We start from the raw sequence: 22169 nt of genomic DNA, 5'->3' as shown, positions 1-22169 counted from the left end.
TATCTCTCTATCCTTCTCCCTTCCTCCTCTCTAAAAATCAATAAATACATATACTACTATAAAAAAAAGAATAGAATGCAACTTAAATTTTTAAATTTAAGCTCAGTAAAATAAAGTGTCCACTGTCCCTCATAACCATTCTCTCCATTTCCCTTGTCACAACAGACATGCCCTAAACCTCAGACCCCTTAGGTTTTAGGGGCTCGTGTCTGACCAGCTGCGGACCATGTCTCTCGGCCTCATGTGCAGCGAGGTGTGATTCTGCAACCACGTCCTCATCAGTGAAATGGCAGAGAAGGAAAATGTGCCCCTTTTGGAAAAAGAAACTGTGTGCTTTATACTTTTCCTCTTTCCCCTCCTTCCTGTCAGCTGTAACCAAGACATGGGGTGAACTGGCAGGGGTGGGCAGGTTAGGCCAGCGCACCTGCAGACGGTGGGGATCGTAACGTCATGTACTGTGATGGCACAGAAGGAGCTTAAACCCCCGCCTACCTGCCTGGACCACCTGCTTTCCTCTGGCCAGGCATGTGACAGAGACACAAAGCCCTACCTTGTCTGAGCTGGTGTCGGGTTTCTTTGCTATACCTGCTTAATCTGGACTCGCTAGACACGTGTCAACTTGTCACCCATACGTTTTTTGACGTAAACTGTTCCAATCTCTTTTGTATCTGTGTGTACCTGTACTTTTTTTTTTTTTTTTTAATATATTTTATTGAGTTTTTACAGAGAGGAAAGGAGAGAGATAGAGAGTTAGAAACATCGATGAGAGAGAAACATCGACCAGCTGCCTCCTGCACACTCCCCACTGGGGATGTGCCCGCAACCCAGGTACATGCCCTTGACTGGAATCGAACCTGGGACCCTTCAGTCCGCAGGCCGACGCTCTATCCACTGAGCCAAACCGGTTTCGGCCCTGTACTTTTTTTTGGTACAAAAAGACCTCTTGGCTGACATCAATTTAAACACTTCCTTTCTGAAAGGCACTGTGCCTCTGAGTGGTTTTACTGAATTCTCTCAACAAGTGGGATTAGAATCCGGGACTGTCTTGCTTTCTTAGCCAAACGCAACACTGCCTCCCCACTGACTACATCTTTTCACATCATTAATATTTACATAGTTTTGATTGATTTCAGAGAGGAAGGGAGAGACAGAAACATCAATGATGAGAGAATCAGTGATCGGCTGACTCCTGCCTGCCCCCTACTGGGGGCTGAGCCCACAACCGGTGCATGTACCCCGGCCAGGAATCGAACCGTGACCTCCTGTTTCATAATAGGTGGACGCTCAACCACTTAGCCACGCCGGCCAGGCAATACCCACATGATTTTTAAGGCTGAAGCATTTCACGTGCAGATGTGCCGTGCATTACTGAACCGATTCCTTACTTGGCCACTGAGAAGGTAAAATAGGTATGTGCATACTGATGTGGGAAGATGTTCAGGAGTAAACGGAAAACAGCAAGCTGCAGTGATGATGTATACAATATCACGCTGATCTTCGCCAAAAGGCTGAGAAGCTATCATATATACAATATTACCTTAGTAAGAGATGAAAAAAGGAAATTGTGTGTGTGTCGTAGGCTTGGTATAGGCATGCCAAAATCTTAAGAATGAGACCCACTGGACGGTTAAGACTGGTGACTTATGGGCACTGGGTAAGAAGGAGATGGGATGCGAGTTAGGATTTTCACTTTTACTTTATAGCAAATACGTAAATAACCAAGTGCTCGTATCAACGTTGGCCCAAACTGATCACTACCATCATAGACTAAACATCTGGCATTCAAGAACACCCTAAGTGTATTAAATATGACAATTTTATTATTAAAATGTTAATAGTCAAATTTAAATATCCAGGAGCAGTACTTTCTCATTACTGTCAGCTGTTAGGTGGTCCCTGGAGTCCCTGTCCGTGTGGCTGCAGCACTGAGCAGCTGCTGGCCGGCTCTGCTGGAACAGAGCCCTGCTACGCTTTTTTTCATTTTTTATATTTTGTCAAATATAGTTTTATTGATGTCAGAAAGGAAGGGAAAGGGAGAGAGAGAGAGGTCAATGATGTGAGAGAATCATTAATTGACTGCCTCCTGCACACCCCACACTGGGGGTTGAGCCCACAACCCAGGCATGTGCCCTGACCAGGAATTGAACTGTGACCTCCTGGTTCATAGGTCGATGCTCTACCACTGCGCCATGCCAGTCGGGTGAGCCCTGCTATTCTTGCTCCCGGCCATGTCCTCTCCTCTGAAAGTAACTAAGGTAAGTTTGCCTTCTTGCCAACTCTCCAACTTGAAGATGTTGGCGGACATACTGCACTTATGTAGAAACTACTCTACAAACGCAAGCCTGGCTGACTGCATGTAAAAGATGCTTTCTGAGGACCTGCAGACACAGACTGAAGATCGTGGCCCTTACTCACATATACATATACTTTTTAAAAGATTTTTTTAATTGATTTTTCTAGAGAGAGAGGATAGAGAGAGAAAGAGAGAAAAATCGATCAGCTGCCTCCTGCAATGCCCCTGACCGGGGATCGAGCTTGCAACCCAGGCATGTGCTCTGATTGGGAATCAAATCAGCTACCTTTCAGTGCATGGGACGATGCTCAACCAACTGAGCCACACCAGCCAGGGCCTTACTTATATTTTTATAATGCTTCCCCAAGCCTCATTAATAATTACAGCACTGCACTCGTGCAATGATGAATATGTGACACTTGGCTGGTGGAACTTCAGCACATGAAATCCGTGTGGAGAAATTCACTGCTTGTTACATTGAGAATGCTTACCAATACTTGAAACTTAATATCTGAACATGCTGATAATTAGAATAAATTCAGGTGACAGGTCACTGTGAGGTTGATAGGATCCGATGGTGGCCGCCAGTGCAATAAGGCAATCACTGGCCAGGGCCAAGGAGTATCAGAAACAACCGATCTTCCAAATGCTGAGGCTAAAATGTGGTCTTCAGGCAATTAGTGACACCTAAGCCAGATCTCAGTGGGTCTCTACCTTATACACTTATTTTTAAATTTATACATGTCTGTAGCATCGAATTAGGGGTATTTCATACTTTGTTAAAAAAACAGTGTAAAAATGCAATTCCTTTTCCTTGCAGAAAATTGGGGAGACATAAAAAGTAACATATTAAATAAATTTAAAATCACTAGAAATAATCACATTTTTCTTTTTCCACACTGATTATTTTCTCTCCTTTTATAAAAAGTATTTATTTATGAAATCCCCCCTTCAAAATTGCGTAAATAACACACTCACTGCATCCAATGATACAGTGTAAAGATACATCAAAGAAATGTTACTATTCTCCCCCCTTATTCCTCTCTTCACCAATCATCTCTCTCTCACACACAAACATCCACAGAGAGACATATTTATACGATCATCTCCTCAAAAATGACAAAAATAGGTGCATTTAAATTTTAATTCATTCTGGCAAATTAATTTTCCCAATGGCTGTAGCAGTTCACATTGCCACTAGTTAAGTTCGCTCACGTCTGTTTCAGTCCTGGATTTATTGCTTTAGACATTTTCTGCCAAAATCACGTGTAGGAACAGCATCTTGCTTTTATTTATTTGTGTGTGTAATGCACTGAGGTTCTATGTCATGTCCTGTGTCTGACTTATCTGGATCCCCAGCTCTTAGCACAGAGGACGTGTTCAGGGCATCGGTGCCAAAGAAATGGAACTTACCTGTGTGGATTTTTAAGTGCCGCTCCATGTCCTTCATGCCATAAGCAGTCTTGAACTGGCAACCTTAAAAAGGCAAGGAGAGATTAATTATAAGACATCATCACTTTAGAGCGGAGAAACTTCCTCAACCAAGTGATGAGAGTTACATAACCCCCCAGAAACAGGACACACAGGTGTCCCGTGCCCCCGACGTGATGAACCACGGTCATGACATCACTCCTGCGCGTCCTGCCCACATTGCAGAGCCTAAGTCTAACCGGGAGGAAACCTCAGACAAACCCAACGGAGGGACACTGTACCCAATAACTGGCCTGTACTTTGCACAAATGTCAAGGTCATGAAAGGAAACGACACCCGAAAACTAAATGCAATGCATGATCCTGAATTGGATCTGGGATCAGGGCAAAAATGTTTTTCTTTTGACCCAGAGACAATTGGTAAAATCTGAATAAGGTCAGTTATTTGACAACAGTGTGTATAAATGTGAATTTCCTGACTTCGATGATTGGACTGTGGTCATAGGAATTTCCTTGTTTCTAGGAAATACATATTGAGGGACAAAGGGACAGCATGTCTGCAACTTACTCTAAAATGGTGTGAGGGGGAAAATATATAAATATACATGTATATAGGAAAAATGACAAATTACATATAATATGTTAACATTTGGAAAATCTAGATGAAAGAATACAGAAAAATTTTCAAACAATTTATTATTATTTCTTAAATATATTTTTATTGATTACAGAGAGGAAAGGGGAGGGAGAGAGAGAGAGAAACATCAATGATGAGAGAGAAGCATTGATCAGTTGCTTCCTGCATGACCTCTACTGGGGATCGAGCCTGCAACCCAGGTATGTGCCCTGACTGGGAACTGAATTGTGGCCTCCTGGTTCATAACAACACTCAACCCTGAGCCACGCCAGCTGGGCTTGAACAATTTTTGTAACTTTTCTGCAATTCTGAAATTATTTCCAAATAAAAATTTGTGGGTTTTTTGTGTTTCTTTTTTAAACTAAAAAAAGAGCAATCTTTTGGATGTCTTCCTAAGCTACCGCACGGCATAAAAATTCAGTCACCTGAAACTCACATCTCCCATTTCAAAGTCCCACGGCTGTGAAAGTCTCAAGAGCCTAAGTCAGCGGTTCTCAACCTGTGGGTCGCAACCCCTTTGGCGGTCGATCAACCCTTTCACAGGAGTTGCCTAAGACCATCCTGCATATCAGATATTTACATTACAATTCATAACAGTAGCAACATTACAGTGATGAAGTAGCAACGAAAATAATTTTATGGTTGGGTCACAACATGAGGAACTGTATTTAAAGGGCCAGAAGGTTGAGAACCACTGGCCTAGGTACATGGTGACCCGGGATAGCAGAGGTAGGGCGTAGGGGATGATGCAAATACGGGGCTCTGACGTGTAAGCCGGGGAGCTGGGAGCCCATCTACATTGAGTTCACGATGTAGGACCCTGGAACCTGCACAACGTCACATCCTTCGCATAAGCAGGACACAAGGCTGCCTTTACCTGGGTAGCAACAGTTGAGCCTCTTCTGAGCAGGTGGGGCCGAGGGCTTTTTGGCACGTGACTTGGCGGGCAGAGAGATGACAGTGGCCGTCTGGTTTTCGTTGCTTTCCGTGGGCAGATACGTCTGGTAGCCATGCTCAAACACAAATTCTGGAGCTGAAACTAAAAGACAGGGTGGTTATTAATTTTCATAATGTGAATACCCAACAGCTCTCCCTTTGGCCGGCCTGCCTCTCTAGCGTGTGAACATGTTAGGTGGCTTTCCCAGCCTCCCTAGCTGCTTGGTAGTGTTCACACGGCCCCATTCCAGCCAGTGGAACATGGGAGATACATGCTGAGGGTTCTGGAAAAGATTTCCTCCCGGATTCAGAACAAACAAACGAGTGGGGGAAGAGAGACAGTGGAGGAATGCTCACTCCTGCTGCCCTCGTCACCCCACTTCCTTTCTTTGGACATGCTGGAGTGAGGATGTGGTGCCCGGATCTGTGGCAGCCATTCTGTAAGCACAAGGGAACAGCAAGAAAATCAGATGTTGGGCCAGAGTTCTGAAACCATCCAAACCTAGGCTTCCTTCATAAATAAGAAACGTCCCCACCTTTACACCAGATAGGTTTTCTGTTAATTCAGGCAAAGGCTTTAGGTACTTTCTTTTTTTAGTTGTTTGTTAATCCTCACCGGAGGACATTTCTTCCATTGATTTTTGGAGTGGAAGGGAGGCAGGGGGAGTAGGAGTGGGGAGAAGGTGGAGGGAGGACATTGATGTGAGAGAGACACATCAACTGGCTGCCTCCTGCACACAACCCAACTGGGGCCGGGGACTGAATCTGCAACCCAGATAGGTGACCTGGAATCAAACCTGAGACCCTTTAGTGTGCGGGCTGACACTCTAACCACTGAGCAACTCCGCCCAGGGTTTTACCACAAAAATCCTAACAAACAACTGGAAAGAAACTGATTGAAGAAATCCTGGGTAAAACTACAAGTTCTCCCAAAACCACTCTTTAACACAAGTACTCCTAAAAAAAGGAATTCTTGTATTCTCACTGAAGTTTTGAGGGAAAATGAAAAAAAAAAAGGGACCACACAGATTTATCATTATACAAGATAAAACAGGTAGTCTCAAACTTCTTTATTTAAATCGACAGACTTCACATCATTGCCTATTTGGGCTGTGGCTGAAGCAACAACATCTCTGCCACAGGTTTGAGGTGCTATATTTTCTCTTAACAAACATCTTCATTCTCTGAATGTAAGCCATTATAGATTGTAAGATGTACCGTTACTTTGTGTATAACAGATTTTAAAAAGCCGCCAATTAAACACCTGACGATGCAGTGCTTTCATATTCCTCATTTTGTATCTAGTACTGATGTTCCCTAGAAATTTCGCACATGTGGCATGGGTCCTTTTAGAACTCTTTGGCTGTGTGGCCCTCCACCTCCTGGACACCGAGGCAAGAATGACAACATCATCCTGATGCATGTCCAGGAAGACCTGGTTCCACCAGCATCTGGTGTCTGAGGAAACCCATGGCTTCCATCGTCCTCTGCCGGGGTTCTTGTTCCAGCATCAAGAAGGGCTCAGGAAATCTGTAGATTAAATAGGAGTCCAGAGACGAAAGATAATTTTGAAAGGCATTGGGGGTCAGAGGAGCTTTAGCTACAGGAGCTAAGCTTTCCTTGTCTCAGGACTCCATGCTTTTTATTAACACAATTTGTCCTGAGGCGAGGCAGGGATACATACTTCAAAGGGTCAGGTTTTCGTATACAGAGGCATTGTTAGAATGGGGAGAATTAGCCTACGGCTGTTCAGGTGTTCAGCCAGTAGGAGGCAATCACATGTAGATTAAGATGCCCTGAGCTGTCTGTCCGCCAACGATCAATTTAATGCAGTGGTTCTCAACCTGGGGGTCGCGACCCCTTTGGGGATCGAACGACCCTTTCACAGGGGTCGCCTAAGACCATTGGAAAACACATATATAATTACATATTGTTTTTGTGATTAATCACTACGCTTTAATTATGTTCCATTTTTAACAATGAAAATACATCCTGCATACCAGATATTTACATGACGATTCATAACAGTAGCAACATTACAGTCATGACGTAGCAACGAAAATAATCTTATGGTCGGGGGTCCCCACAGCATGAGGAACTGTATTAAAGGGTCGCGGCATTAGGAAGGTTGAGAACCACTGATTTAATGTACCCCGTTCAGGTTTGGGGGAGTGCCATCAGCCATTCCCAGGTTCAGCGCTGCTGTCATGCTGGAATTGGCTTCCGTTGTCCTCAACTGAAACAAACATGCGGAGGGAAGTGAAGCGGCTTTCGCTCAAAGCTGGCCACACCATTCTGCAGGCGGATGTCCTGCCTTCACGCCAAGTCTCAGATGGGTCCATCGACCACACCTGCCTCTCCTGACGTCGTGTCCCATCTACTCCTTCGGCTCTGGCTCTTGGCTCCACTTCCTTTGCTCTGTTTGGACCCCAGCCAGCGGCACTGACCTACCTAGGAACCTGCTACAAAGGCAAGTTCTTGGGCCCCACCCCAGCCTACGGAATCAGAAACTCTGGGCTGGACCCAGCGCTCTGCGTTCTAACCATCTGCCCCGCTGAGGCTGAGCCTGAGCACCCCTGGCCCAGGTGGCCCTTTCCCGTGCGTTCCAGCAGGAAGAGTTAGCCCAGCTTTGTCCAGCGGAGGCCACCCACCCTTCTTGTTGCTGTGTCTCAGGAACAGAGGGCTGTTCCTCCAATGCAGACACGTGCTTCATCACTAGCAGACGGAGCCCCTACGACTGTTTCCGGGTATCTCTGGGAACAGTTACTTTTCATCTTCAACCCGAATCATCACGCAGCATCTGGGAGACGTTCTAACCCGCAGTGAAACTCGAGGTGCGCAGTTCCAGAAAAGGCTCACGACTCGGCCAAAGTGACCAAAATGGGCTCCATAGGCTCAAGTTAGTTCACGGGTCCAGAGAGCAACTTGTTTGTGACCGACAGCAATCTCGTTAATTCTAAGGTGCACCTCCCTGCCGGGGATCTTACACTGTAGCTTTGGCTGATGTGTAAGGGCCAGGGCCAGCTGTTTGCTGGGGAGACCTCAGGCCAGTAGTGTGAGCCTCCGTTTCCTCCCTTGTAAGCAGAGACAGTCACTGCGCCCACCTCATGAGGTTGTTGCAAAGGTTCACGAGAGAAGCGGAAGCCAGGATGTGGCCATGCTCGAGTCTACAGGTGAACAGAACTGGGCGATGGCCCTGGATTCTCAAGGGGAGTTTGACCAAGACCCAGGGAGACCAACGTCCCTGTTTGCCGGGGGCCGAGGGTCACCCAGGACATAGGGTTTGCAGTGCTAACGAGGATGGCTGGTCATGTTCTCATGACCTCCTAGCTTTCTGCTCCACAGCTTTCTGCACACGAAGAAGGCTGGCAGGTGTGTGTGGTGGGTGGGAGCAGGGTTGTGGGAGTGGCCAGGTCCCCACAGGCCAGCTCAAGGAGTCCCTCTCAGTCCTCCCAGGAGGTGAAGGCAGGGCCCCTGTCCTCTGAGCTGGGCGGGGCTCCGGCTCCTGACCTCCCGCCGGCCCCTCTCCTGTGAGCCTCAGCGCCCCAGGATTTCATGGCAAGTCACAGCAGAGGGGGCTCGCGGGAGGAATGTGGATGTTAACCAGGTCTCAGAGGTGTGGCTTGCAAATACTTTCTCCCATTCCGTAGGCTGCCTTTCCAGTCTGCTGTTGCCTTTGACGCGCAGAAGTTTGATGCAGCCCCATTTGTCCATTCTGCCTTTGTTGTGTGGGGGAGATGGCAGGAAGCCAAGGGCCAGGCACCCAACTGCAGGGATCATTTCAGAGGCAGGGCTGCTCACACATAACATGTGAGTCACCCCAAACAGATGTCTCCTGGACGGGAAAGGGTTTGTTCAAGGGCTTGGGCTCTAAGTCTGATCTTCTTGAGTCTCGGTTTCCTCACCTGAAAAATAGGGCGATTCCCATTCTAGCTCCTCGCGCTGTTGTGAGGATTAGAGATCAAGCCTGTGAAACTGTTACTGCTATTGCCATTCTTCACTGATTTATTTAGCAAAAATTTACGAAGCACCTACTGTGTGCCAGGCATGGAAACACATCAGTGAGCCAGAGGCAAAACCCCTGCCTTTGCGGAGTGGGCACAATAGTTGTGAGTGTGCAAGCAAAAAAAAAAAAAAATGTAAATAAATACTCTACAGCTCAATGCTATGAAGACAAATACAGCAGGGAAGTGGGACAGGAAGTGCTGGGGGCATGCGACTTTAAGTAAGGTAATCCCAGAAGGCCTCAGTGAGGAGGTGACATTTCAGTACAGAACACAGAAGCGTGTGATTATTAATCGTCTTCTGTTGCAGGTGTCTGGAATTCAACAGCCAAGATACCCAGTCTTGTTGGAGCCTCCTGGATGGCTTTATCAGGCTCCCCACCCCCATTTCATCCCTCCCCCACACTCGGCTTCTTGCCATGGGACCTGCAGGCCCCACAGGGAAAGCCTTCAGGAGGCCTTGATCAGGAGGGGCTGCTTTGAGTGTCTGTGTGCAGTTTGGTGTTGGAGTCGCCACTCATCCCCAGGGATGAGTGTGAGTGTGTGTGTGCGGTGTGTGTAAACGCCAGGCTGACCTGGGACCACCCTCTGTCCCCACCACTCTCTAGCTATGGGGTCTTGACCGAACCACATCGCTGCTCTTCAGCTCTTTGGCCAGTAAAACGGGGATGTAAGCAGCAACCTGCACGCTCAGACCTTCCTGTCCCAGCAGCCACCTGACAGGCCAATCAGACCCGCTTGCCCTGGAATTAAGAATTGGGACTCAGACTGCGTTTTGGCGTGGACTTTCCTTCTGCAGAAAAAAAAGGCATAAAACTTGGGAGCTGTCACGCCGACGATGCGCTTCTCCCCGTGTCACAAGCACACAGACCATCCTGAGATCTCTTTAAACGCAGATTCGGCGTCAGCAGTTCTGGGCGGGGCCGAGACTGGGTTTCTAACAAGCTCCTGAGCAGGGGCCTGGTCCTCGGGCCACACTTTGAACCATGAACATCGAAATCCCGAATATATTTCTGGTTTCCGGTGTCCATCGCTTTTTACATTTTTATTTTTATCTTTTTAAAAATATATTTTTATTGATTTCAGAGAGAAAGGGAGAGGGAGATAGAAACATAATGAGAGAGAATCATTGATCAGCTGCCTCCTGCACGCCCCCAACTGGGGATCGAGCCCATAACTCTGGGCACGTGCCTTGACCGGAATCAAACCCGGACCCTTCAGTCTGCAAGTCAAAACTTTGTCTACTGAGCCAAACCGGTTAGAGCAGTGGTTCTCAACCTTCTGGCCCTTTAAATACAGTTCCTCATGTTGTAACCCAACCATAAAATTATTTTCGTTGCTACTTCATAACTGTAATGTTGCTACTGTTATGAATCATAATGTAAATATCTGATATGCAGGATGGTCTTAGGCGACCCCTGTGAAAGGGTCGTTCGACCGCCAAAGGGGTCGCGACCCACAGGTTGAGAACCGCTGGGCTAGAGCCACTTTTTTTTTTTTTTAAAAAAAACCAACATATTTTTATTGATTTCAGAGAGGAAGGGAGAGGGAGAGAGAGAAACATTAATGATGAGAGCGTATCATTGATTGGCTGCCTCTTGCACACCCTCTACTGGGGATTGAACCCAAAACCCAGGCATGTGCCCTGACTCGGAATCGAACCATGACCTCCTGGTTATAGGTCAACGCTCAACCACTGAACCACACCGGCTGGGCAGTATCGCTCTCTTTTGAGTTCCAGCCACATCCTTGCCCTTGGTCCTCAGTGACTCCCTATTCCCTTCTAAATGAAAGTCTCCTCTCGGGCTTAAACTACGACAGCCAGAGCAGGGGTCTGTCACAGGCAAACAACCAACCGTCCTCCCTAAAACAAAGTGAACCTGCACTAGACTGAGAATCACTGAACAGGAACAAAAAACCCACCACTACAAGCGGAATGGAGCTTCCTTCCCACTTCCCACACCCCCTTTCCTCTCCGAGTGCTGGGCTCACTTATTCATTCAGATCTCTGAGCACCTCCTATGTGCCAGACGCCCATGCCAATAGATTTCCTTCCTTTCTCCCCTTTTCCTGGTCTGGTGGTTCTCAAATTTGATCATGTACCAGAGATTCTGATGGAGATATCAGGGGTAAAGTCTGGATACGTTATAGCTATATTTTTAAACTAGATTTTTATTGATTTCACAGAGAAAGGGAGAGGGAGAGAGAGAGAAACATCAATGATGAGAGAGAATCACTGATCAGCTGCCTCCGGCACGCCCCACACTGGGGATCCAGCCCACAACCCGGGCATGTGCCGTGACCAGGAATTGAACTGTGACCTCTTGGTCCGGGCATAGCTAATTATCTCTCTCTATCTCCCTTCCTCTCTCTGAAATCAATAAGAACATATTAAAAAAACAACAACAAAGAATTAGCTAGTATTATTGTTGCCACATTGTATGACAAATCATTACATAGTTTGTCTTACTGCGTCACTCATGTGCTCAACAACCTTCAATGGCTCCCCAGCTCCTTCAGAAAAAAGGCCAGAGATGAAGCATGGCTCCTACCACTACTCCCGGCATGGTTATCAGATCTTGCCTCGAGCTGCCCCACCCGCAGACCACCATCAGGAAATGCCCCCTTTCCACCATCTTCCTCCCAAAGGCAGGTGATTCTTTCAAGATGACTCATACGTTTGACCTCACAGTATTTTCCCTGGCTTTCCCCTGGTGACTAACTACTCCTTTTACTTTCTGACAAGGCTGTGCTCATCCCACGTGGCTGGGCGTGCATGTCTCACACCTCGGTCTGCTCCCCTGCTCACGGGCTTGGAAGTCTCCAGGGGTGAGCATCTCCATTTCTCGGCTCCAGCGTCTGGCGCACAACAGGCCCAGAGCTACTGTCCTTGGGCCCCGGGATGGGGCAGGCGCCAGGCCTTGTGCTTCATGCCCATCAATGAACTTCATCCTTACACCTGAGCGCCCGCTCCTGTTCTCACTCGGTAACTGCTTCTCTGAGGGCCTGTGAGGGGCCAGGCCTGCCTGCAGGGAGACTGACAGTCTAGTAAACTAGAAATGAAACCACCAATCCATGGCTCACAGGCCTAACAAGCCTTCAGATTCTTTTTTAAGGCTTTCAGCTCAACAAGGTGAGTTTGTTCTTCCCTATGCCAATGTCCTCTGGCCACAGACCAGGGACACACCTGCAGCTGACTAAGTTTATTACTCACTGCAGGAGGGAACCCTCAGACCATGGGAGCCATGGAGTCTCAGTGACAGGGTGCTGGAAAGGACTCAGATTTGGGGCTCATGCTAGGTAATTTTGGGGGAGGGTTCAAGGAAGCCTGCATTGGAAGCTGCCAGGAAGTGGGGGAGCCTGGCCGGTGTGGTTCAGTGGTTAAGCACCAACCTATAAACCAAGAGGTCATGGCTTGATTCTCAGTCAGGGCACATGGGTTGTGGGCTCAATCCCCAGTAGGGAATACGCAGGGGGCAGTCCATTGATGTTTCTCTCATCATTGATGTTTCCATCTCTCTCTCCCTCTCCCTTCCCTCTCTCTCTCTCTCTCTAAAAAAAAGAAAGAAATCAATAAATCATATTTAAAAATAAAAGAAAAAGTGGGGGAAGTCTGTGATTTGACATCTTAATAAATATTACCGAGCAGCAGAGGAGGCTAAAACTGTAACAGGTAGAGAAGCAGGTGTCGCTCAGATCAGTGTGGGGGGATGTTTGCTACTTTGTGGTGCCAAACGATGACGAAGGCATTTTTTTTTTCTGGTTCCTCCACGGTCACAGTGGCCCTGACCATGTTGATGCTCTGTGACACTGTTTATGTTCGACAGAACAGCCTGGCCTGGGAGAGCCAGCCTGGCTCCTAGCAACACCAAGACCTCCCGACGATGGCTCCTAGCTGTCCGGCCGCTTTCCTCTCTCAGCTGGCTGCCCACGGCCCTCCCACTCTCCATGTGCTGCATCCACCACACTGCCAGACCCCCAACAGCACCCCACTTCACTTCTCTGGCTAAGTAAAAACTGCTTGTCACCAAGTAACTGGTCAGTTACGACTGCGGTGAGTGCTAGGTGTGAGGCAGTGAGAAACCTCATCTCAGGAGTGGCGGGAGGGGAAATCACGGCTAGCTTCTAGGTGGAGGTGACTTTTAACCTGGGACCTGCAGGGTGAAAACTAACCAAAGGAGATGAACAGATCATTCTAGGTCAAGTGATCAATTCAACTAGTATTGGCGGGGGACTTGCCATGAGCCAGGCCCAGTGCCGGCATTTTCTGGGTGCTGTATCGTTTTCACAGCCCGATTCACTGAACAAGAGCTGACACTGACAGTGCAGAGTGTCCTCCATGCAGAAGCCCTACAGCCGGGGTAGAACCCCCAAGGTGACTGCAACCCCATCACCTCCGTGTTACAGTTGGGGAAGCGGAGACACGGGGCCAAGTGACATGCCTACGGTGACCGCAAGTGCTCACGGCAGGAGCTCCGCCCCGTCCGGCTCAGGGCCCCGAACTTGCCATTTATTCCTGCCCCCACTTTAAAAACGAGACGCCCAGAGTCCTTGGCTCCTCCGGCCCCATGCAGCCAAGACTCGAACCCAGGCCCCTGCCTCCAAAGCCCCACGATTTTAAGCCAGAACTTAGAAAATGCACGTGGGATGCTATTTTCCCCCCACCAGCATCAGCATCTAATTTTACTGCTCCTACAGGCAAGTTCTTCAATCCAACATGAAGCAGGAAGCTTCCAAACTACCGGCGGAGAATACATGCTACTGTACACCCAACTAGTGTAGGACAGAGAGACCCAGGAGCTGAGTGGCGAGGAGGTCGGCTTCATCAAGGACCAAAGAGCGAGAAATAAGCCTGGACCGTGTCCGGGAGAGGGCATCTGGAGAGAGCTGCCGGTGTCCGGGTCTGGGCTGTGGCCTCGGGCGGGGAGGGGCTCTCCCACCTGGCTGAGACCGGAATCCCCCGGGAGCTTGTTAAGCACCAGGTGCCTGCGCCTCAGCCAGAGGTGCAGCTCCAGGAGGCGGAGGCCAGGCACCGGGGTCCTTAACAAGCTCCCTGGGGACTCCAGTCCACAGCAGGTCCATAGGCAGGTCTGGGCACCGTCACGGGTGGGACACTGTTGCCCTGATGCAGGGGGAGCTGGGCCCAGGAAACCAAACTAAATTGTGTGAAAGAAAGGAAACCCGCAAGATTCCGCTTGTTTTGTGGCACAGGCGCAGGAACGATCGGAAAGGGCAGCTGAGTCGGGCAGAAAAGCAGCAGATCTCACCATCTGTTCATTCACCTCCTCGTTAAGAAAATCAGTCATTTGCTGAGTCCCATCCCTCTGCCCCAGGTCCTTTCCGTGGATCGCTGCAGAATCCTTACAATACCTGGTGCTAACTCTATGCCCTAATCGTGTTAGGTACCATAATGATCTCTTTGTACAGAGGAGGAATTATGTTTTTTAATCCTCACCCGAGGGTACTTTTCCACTGCTTTTAGATAAGAGTGGAAGGGAGGTGTGGGGAGAAGACACGGGGGAGAAAAACATCAATGTGAGAGACACATCCATTGGTTGCCTCCTGCACAAGCCCCTACCGGGCCGGGGACCCAGCCTGCAACCAAGGTACGTGCCTTTGAACAGGAATTGAACCCGAGTCCCCTTGGTGTGCAGGCCGACGCTCTAACCACTGAGCACACCAAGGAGGGCCAGATGAGGAATATTAATCAGAGCACGTAAGTGACTTGCCCGGTCCAGGGCTGTGAGGCGTTAGACTGCGATGCGAGTCCAGCTGTCTGTCTCCGGAGCTCAGAGCTCAGAGCTGGGTGCTCCCTTCGACATGTGCAGTGGGTGCCACCATGAGTTGGGCACGAAGAGGACTCCAGGTCTGGCCCGAGCGTACAGGACGGTACGCACAACTGAGGCACAGCATGAGTGAAGGAACGTGGGCAGTGGAAATGCTGAGATGGATGTCATCGGGCCAAGAACTAGGACAGAGGAGCCACTGGGTGTGGGGTCAGTTTCACTGATGAATGTCACTTGGGCAGTCAGTGGTTCATTTACTCAACCCAGAATGAGCACCCTCCTGCCCAGCACCTTCTTGGCAGCCCTGTGTGGCTGCCGAGGGACAGTATTGGCGGGGGACTTGTTCCCTCTGCCTGAGACACGTGTTCCCTCTGCTAAGAGCCACTTAGCCCCGTGTCTCTACTTCCCCAACTGTAACACGGAGGTGATGGGATTGCAGTCACCTTGGGGGTTCTAACCCGGCTGTAGGGCTTCTGCATGGAGGACACTCTGCACTGTCAGTGTCAGCTCTTGTTCAGTGAATCGGGCTGTGAAAACTATAAGCACCCAGAAAATGCCGGCACCGGGCCTGGCTCATGGCAAGCCCCCCGCCAATACTAGTTGAATTGATCACTTGACCTAGAATGATCTGTTCATCTCCTTTGGTTAGTTTTCACTCTTCAGGTTCCAGGTTAAAAGTCACCTCCACCTAGAAGCTAGCCGTGATTTCCCTCCCGCCACTTCTGAGATGAGGTTTCTCACTGCCTCCCACCTCCCTGTCCCTCTGTGGCCCAGCTGCCTCTTGCAAGCCCTGAGTGCAGCCCTGACCTCATTCATGGTGCTTATGGTTCAGTGATGGGGCAGACCTTAAGGTTCATGCCTACATAATCATTGAGTTATGGGGACCTGACCTGGTCTGAGAGAATAGTGTATGAGTGTGATATTAAGGAGGGGGGTTGGAGGGAATGCCTCTAGGTGCAGCTCTGAGGGACGCCTAAGAATTAAGTCAGTTCCAGGCAGAGGAACAACACGCACGGCGGCTCTGAGGCCAGAGGAATCCTGGCTCCTCTGGAAAACAGAAAGGTGTGCGTCGCGGCTACTGCAATTCACAGGGGAGGGAATGTTCCAGGATAAGCCAGATGCTCTGTGTGCAGACAGTTATGAACCTTAAACTCTTAGGCTGAGCTGGCGTCAGCCAGGCAAAGACAGGAAAGGAATTTCAGGCAGAGGGAACCTCATAGGCAAAGGCTCAGAACACAGAAGGATGTAACAATTGGAACACAAATGAAGTGCGGGCCTCGACGCCTTCTCACACCGTGGCACCACGGCATAGCGTGAGGGTACCGGGTGTCTGCTTCTGAGGACAGGGAGCTGAGTCTGCAGAGAGAAGGCGCCCGGGGTAAGGGCCACGATACCTGAGTCCCAGGACTGTCCTGATCCTGTGGTGGGACCCTGGCCATCTCTCAGCCACATCTACAGCTACACTGGTCTAGCTGTAGGATGAGAAGGCTGCACCAGGCCCATCTCCAAGGTGTGTTTTAGGTTTCAAATGTTCTTGGTGACTTCCTCTAAAATAATAATTAAGATAAACTCTGGAGAGAGTGGGAAGACCATGAGGTATTATTATTGTTTGTGAGGTGATCAGTTAATGATATTTCAATGTTTTAAAAACTCAGCAGAAACACTATTTTGGGTGCATTAGGGAAACAACTGCAGAACTTTGCTTACTACCAACAAATTCAAACATCACAGCAACATATATTTGATGAAGAGAAAGTAGGTGGTGTTCTCCACGCCTCAGCTCCAGATGAACTATTTGGTAAACGTGAGAATATGCTAAAAAAAAAAAAAAAAAAGCCTGTGGCTCAGTCAGGCGCACAGATGTGTTTTGTTTGGCCATCAAAGTTGCAAAGTTTGGGAAATTTCACATTTGGTTGGTTTCTCTGAAAAACTCAAGTATCTGATTGCATCCAAAGAGCAGCTATCTCCGCTTTGCCACAGTCCCCACCATTCCCTAATGTGCACAGTTTACATGCCTCTCATTAGTATGACCTGCCTCACTCCTGTTCTAGAAGCTGCCCTTGAACATAATGATATATATGTATGCATCTGTGTGAGTTTTACACTTCGAGATTTTTCTCTGTCTGCATATAGATCTAGCTCCCCTTTTCAAGGCCAAGTTTTACTCCACTGTCTGAATCTCTGATATTGATTTATCTAATTTCCTCTTGTTGCAGACATATAAAAGTTCCACTTTCCTTACAGTATGCGCTATAAGTTTTACAGGATAAATACCTGGGAGTGGACTTACTGGGTAAATGTGTTTCATGTACATTTTGAAATGTGAAAGATCTGAAATCTAACACTGAAAACCCAAAAGATACCACAACATCACCCAGGTTATGTGAATTCACCTCCCCAGGAAGGGGAGCAGCTCCTCCCCTAAGCCTTGTCGACAGGCATTCTTTCACTGCTGAGGCAGCAAGCATACTTCCCTGCTGGCGCCGCTTGTCTAGCACCTACTGCCTCTGCCGACTTTTCCACTTGCTTCTTTTTCTCGACGTCACTGATTTTTAGGAGTTCTTTACATGTGACGAACATTAGGCCTCAGTCATGTATGTTACAATTCTCCAGTTGTCTTTAGACTTTTCGATACATTGTTTATACTTTGGAAAAACTGCAAGTTAATCTGCAGCTACTGGCACGCTTCTTTTTCTTTGGGGTGGTGTCCACAACCTGTCTTCTTTGGTAGGCACAGTATTTTTTTTTTTTTTTTAATTTAAAAATGTGAATGCCTTTAGCTAAGGAATACATTTTCCAATTCCCCACAGGACCCCACAATGTCAGTACTAACATATAAATGGGTTACTTCATATTTGTAAAGTTATCTGTCTGGCCCCTTAAGACAGGTTATATAGGTGTAAGTGTAGGTGTATGTGTGTGTGTGTGTGCGCGCGTGTGTCTGTGGGTACACATGGGTGTGCGTCTGTGTGTATAGTGTTTACTCTAGGACTTTTATGGTTTCACTATACACAGTTAAATTTGGGATCCATCTACAGTTTATTTTTGGTGGAGTGAACGGATACCACCCAGAACTGGGATGAACTTTTCTGTTTTCCTGGTTGTACCCCAGGGGAGGGAGGCATCAATGCCTGCTTATAGGATTAAAAACACGCAAAAAAAAAAACACCCCTCTTTTTTTATCTCTTAATACAAATAATGCAAATGTGAAGACCACATACATAGTCCCATCACCCAGAATAGCTATCATTTTTTTTTTTTAAACAGCAATGCATTTCCTGCGAGTATTCTTCCTCTTAGAATTAGGTTTTTGCTTTAGAAACTTGTTTTTTAAATTTTGTTTTGTTTAACATGTGACAACATGTATAACTGCTAACACGTAATGTTTTAACCCAGCCGTTCCCAAACCCTGCTGGGCGGCTGGTTTCCCAGTGGAGCTTGTTAAAAATAATGAACCAGCAACCCTAGCGGGTGAACCCTGGGAAACTATATTTTTCACAAGTTCCGTGGCGGCGCCTGGGACATGGCCCACTTTGCCCGGCTCCCCATCCCCCCGCCGTACCTGTGATGGTCTGGGTCTCCGAGGTGATGGTCCTGGTGGTGGTCTGTGTCTGGGTGGCAGGCACCGTTTCCTCGGAAACGAACTGGACGGTGCTGGGCGCCGCCCCGGTCGTGCTGGTCAGCTGGCAGCCACTCTGCTTGTGAGCTACAAAGGCGTCCAAGTTGTTAAACTGCTGCTTGCAGATGCCACAGATATGGATGTCGGGGGTCAGCTCGACCAGCACCGTTGTGCCCCCAGGAACTCCATGGGACAAAGGGAAAGTGACAGATTAGTCCCAAACAGTGTGAAAGGACAATACAAACCAAACCCACGTAGGAAAACGGCATGGTGGCAGACATGGCTAGTTGCCGGCTCCATGTCCATTCCACTTCCCTCTTCTTCCTTGCACACAGGTTTCCGAGTCTGTCCTAGCAGTAACGCACCCAGACCCAAGTAATGGCTCCTAACACATTTTTGTCCGTAGGCGCACGAGTGGCATTTTACAGGAGAATGTTCTTTGATATGCATGTCTGCCCTGCACTTCGAAAAATCAGCAGCCATCTACCCGCCCAGCTAAAGAATGGTTGTACCTCTTTTCCCCCCTCCTAAGGATTAAAAAAAAAAGATAATCAAACAAGAAAAAAAAAAAAAGAATGGTTGTACTTCCCAGTCATGAAAACGAATCCCTCCACATTTCCAAATCCTATCCACCCGCCCCCCGCCCCCCTAATTGTAAGAGCCACCACTCTAAATAATGTTGGTCCCCTCCATACTTCGGAACCCCTGCAGCACACTGCTAAAGGAGTTTCTGGAGAAAGTTTGGCTTTCATGATAAAAAGGGAACAGGCATTTTCCCTTGAATGCAGATGTGGTAACAGGGGCTTGTGCAGCCATCTTGTAACTATGAGGAAAATGTCGAGATGCCTACAGATGCTGGTCCTTACTTCATTGATCTCCTGAATCAACCAATTGCAGACTTCTCTTTAGGCTAGTATAGGTCAGTTTTGTTACGTATGGCCAAAATCCATTCCTAACTGACAGGGGCATTGTCTCCCGAGTAATGATACTAAGTAGTAATACTGTGTTACTTTATAAAGTACCCACCACAGCACCTGGCACTGTATTAGAAAGAGCTATGTAATGCTTATTGAATAAAGAAACACCGCTAATTAATAAGTCTCTAACATGAGAACCTTAATTTTTATTTTAAAAATTTACTTTGCCTTCTTCTACGGAAACCCATGTTTATAACAGAAAATTTAGAAGAGAAGCAGTATGTGTGTCACGAACATCACAAAATATTTTCTTCCATTCATCTTCAGTTAAAAATTGTTTTTAATTGAAAATTGTTTAAGATCATAACGTATTGTAAAATTAACCTTTTCCCCACATAAGATCGCATAAGCATTGTGCTACATCTTTAAAATGTATCTGTGAATATAATTATGTAATAACACATTCACATTATTTCATGTTCCCCGTGCTTCTTAAATTTCAGTAATAACTAGGTCTTTATATTATTCCTAACTTTTCCCATGCCTAAACGATATGAGAAATATTTTGTGCATATATGGCTGGCATCCATGTCTCAATTTCCTGAAAAATTCAAAGTCAATTACATTCTGTTCAATTTCCCCCAAGTCTAACTAAGACAAGAGATCTTTGTGGGGAAATACAATGAGGTGGACCTCTGCGGAGAGGTGCTCGGAGATGGGGCGTGGCAATGCCTTATCAGCCATCCTGCACTTAAGTACTTTGAAGTCAATGGATGGGAGGAGGCCTTTCCTTCAAAACCTGCCCCGGGGCTGCTGAGGTGCTCCTGGGACTAACTGGAAACAAGGGACCAAGAGATGAAGGGACCAGCATCGCGGTCGGTTCCGATGGAGGGACCTGCATCGCAGACGGTTCTGATGCCAAGGATGAACTGGGGAGACGTTTCTGCTGCACAGCCTGGTTAAGAGGCTCCAATGAGATGGTGCTTGTAAAAGGCCAGCGCAGGGGTCCCCAGCCCCCAGCATGTCTCCTGGTTGGGTTATGACGGAGGGACCCCACTTGAATTTGCAAATCTGAAAATCTGGAATGATAAAACATTACCTGCCTTTGCACTTGTAGTGAGAATGACCTGAGACCAAATAAAAAACAAAAACCACTCTGGGCACAGCTCGTGCTCACCACCAGCAAAAAGAATTTATTTTTCTTTGCCAAGTTCTCCAAACCTGTTTCAGCATCAGAATGACCTGGGGGAGGTGGGCTAGGAGTTAAACATGGACACATCTGAGTCCCACTTCCGAGAAAGGCCGTAAAGGAAGAGGGGTGAAGGGGCGCTGGGGTTTAGGAAAATCTGTGCTTTTCACAAATTATGCAAATGACATAGCCTGCCAAGTTGGGGAGCCAAAGTCTCCCAAACTGTTAACTAGTAACAGCTAAGCTCTCACTATGTGCCAGGTGTGTGCAAACCCTTGTGCCAGGCGTTCTCAAACTTCACGTGCTCCCCAATCTCCCAGGAAAGGGCGGGTCTCTCCCCCTCCATCATCCCTCCTGCAACCCAGCCCCGACCAGAGGGGTGGGGCCCCGAGAGTTTTCTGCTTTTTAAAATAAGCGCCCGCGCTCCCCGGTGGCTAGCGTGCGCGCAAGTCCCTGGACCACACTTTGGGAAACAATGCTTCGGGCGAAACCAGGGGGTGCTTGTCTCCTAAGGAAAATAAAAACGAACCCCAAACTCCGAGGAACGACGACGCCTCCATTCCCCATTCAAATCTCCACCTTTAATGTGGACAAGGCTTTGCAGTCAGGCGGCAAGCCCCGCCGGCCAGACCTCGTGAGACCCTCCGATCCCCACACTTCAAGGATCTGGGGCCACCGAGGCAGAAGTTTTCCCACCAGCGTCGCAGCGGTTACCCCAAATCTCCCCAACTCCACGGGGAGGGGGGAGGGGAGGGGACCGGGAAAGGTCCCAAGGGGGTGGCGATTGTCTGAACGGCATGCCCTCCCCCACCGCCCCCTTCCAAGGGGTCTGCGGAACCGGAGAGCGCCCCCAGCCTGGCGCCGCGTAGGGTGCCCGCACCCCAAAGCCACCCCGGCGCCTCCCGCCCAGCGCGCCCGCCGCGGTCCCCGGGACGCAGACACGGCGTCACCCCGATTTCGGGGCCCCGGGCCTGCTCGCTGCGCGCGGACGGGCCTGGGCCCGGGCCCCGGAGCGCGCACGGCGCCCGGGAAGCACTTACTTTGCACGGAGCCGGGGAAGCTCTCGCCCTCGCTGGTCGCGTTCATGGCCGCAGACGGGGGGGCCCGGCCGGTGCTGGGGTGGGGGGCACTGGTCTACATGGTAGAGGGCTTTTCCTTTATTTTTCCACACACCCCCCCGCCTTCCTTCTCCCAACTCCGGCGGCGGGAGGACGGATGTAAAGCGAGCGCCACTTCCGCTGCCTAGAGGGCGCTCGGCCCGGCGCCCCGGCCCGGCTGCGGAGCGGCTCTGGGGCGCTGCGCACAGCCCGGTACCCGCCGGCCCCGGACGCGCGGGCCCGAGGGACCTGGACGGCGCA

The 22169-nt window shown here is 48.7% G+C and overlaps 1 protein-coding gene across 1 annotated transcript in view; it reads right to left on the bottom strand.

Moving 5' to 3' along the window:
• The window catches only part of ZFP64 (ZFP64 zinc finger protein), an 80290-nt gene extending 58286 nt beyond the window's left edge, over positions 1-22004 (bottom strand). Inside the window, 4 exon segments of the mRNA XM_081096705.1 lie at positions 3707-3769; positions 5238-5399; positions 18649-18888; positions 21852-22004. Coding sequence (XP_080952831.1) covers positions 3707-3769; positions 5238-5399; positions 18649-18888; positions 21852-21897 — 511 coding nt within the window. The 5' untranslated portion in view covers positions 21898-22004.
• Positions 22005-22169: the final 165 nt, after the last annotated feature.

The sequence above is a fragment of the Myotis nattereri genome, assembly GCF_964212035.1.
Source record: "Myotis nattereri genome assembly, chromosome: 8".
Classification (NCBI taxonomy): domain Eukaryota; kingdom Metazoa; phylum Chordata; class Mammalia; order Chiroptera; family Vespertilionidae; genus Myotis; species Myotis nattereri.
The sequence above is the reverse complement of the archived record's forward strand: the minus strand, read 5'-3'. Positions and strand labels throughout refer to the sequence as shown.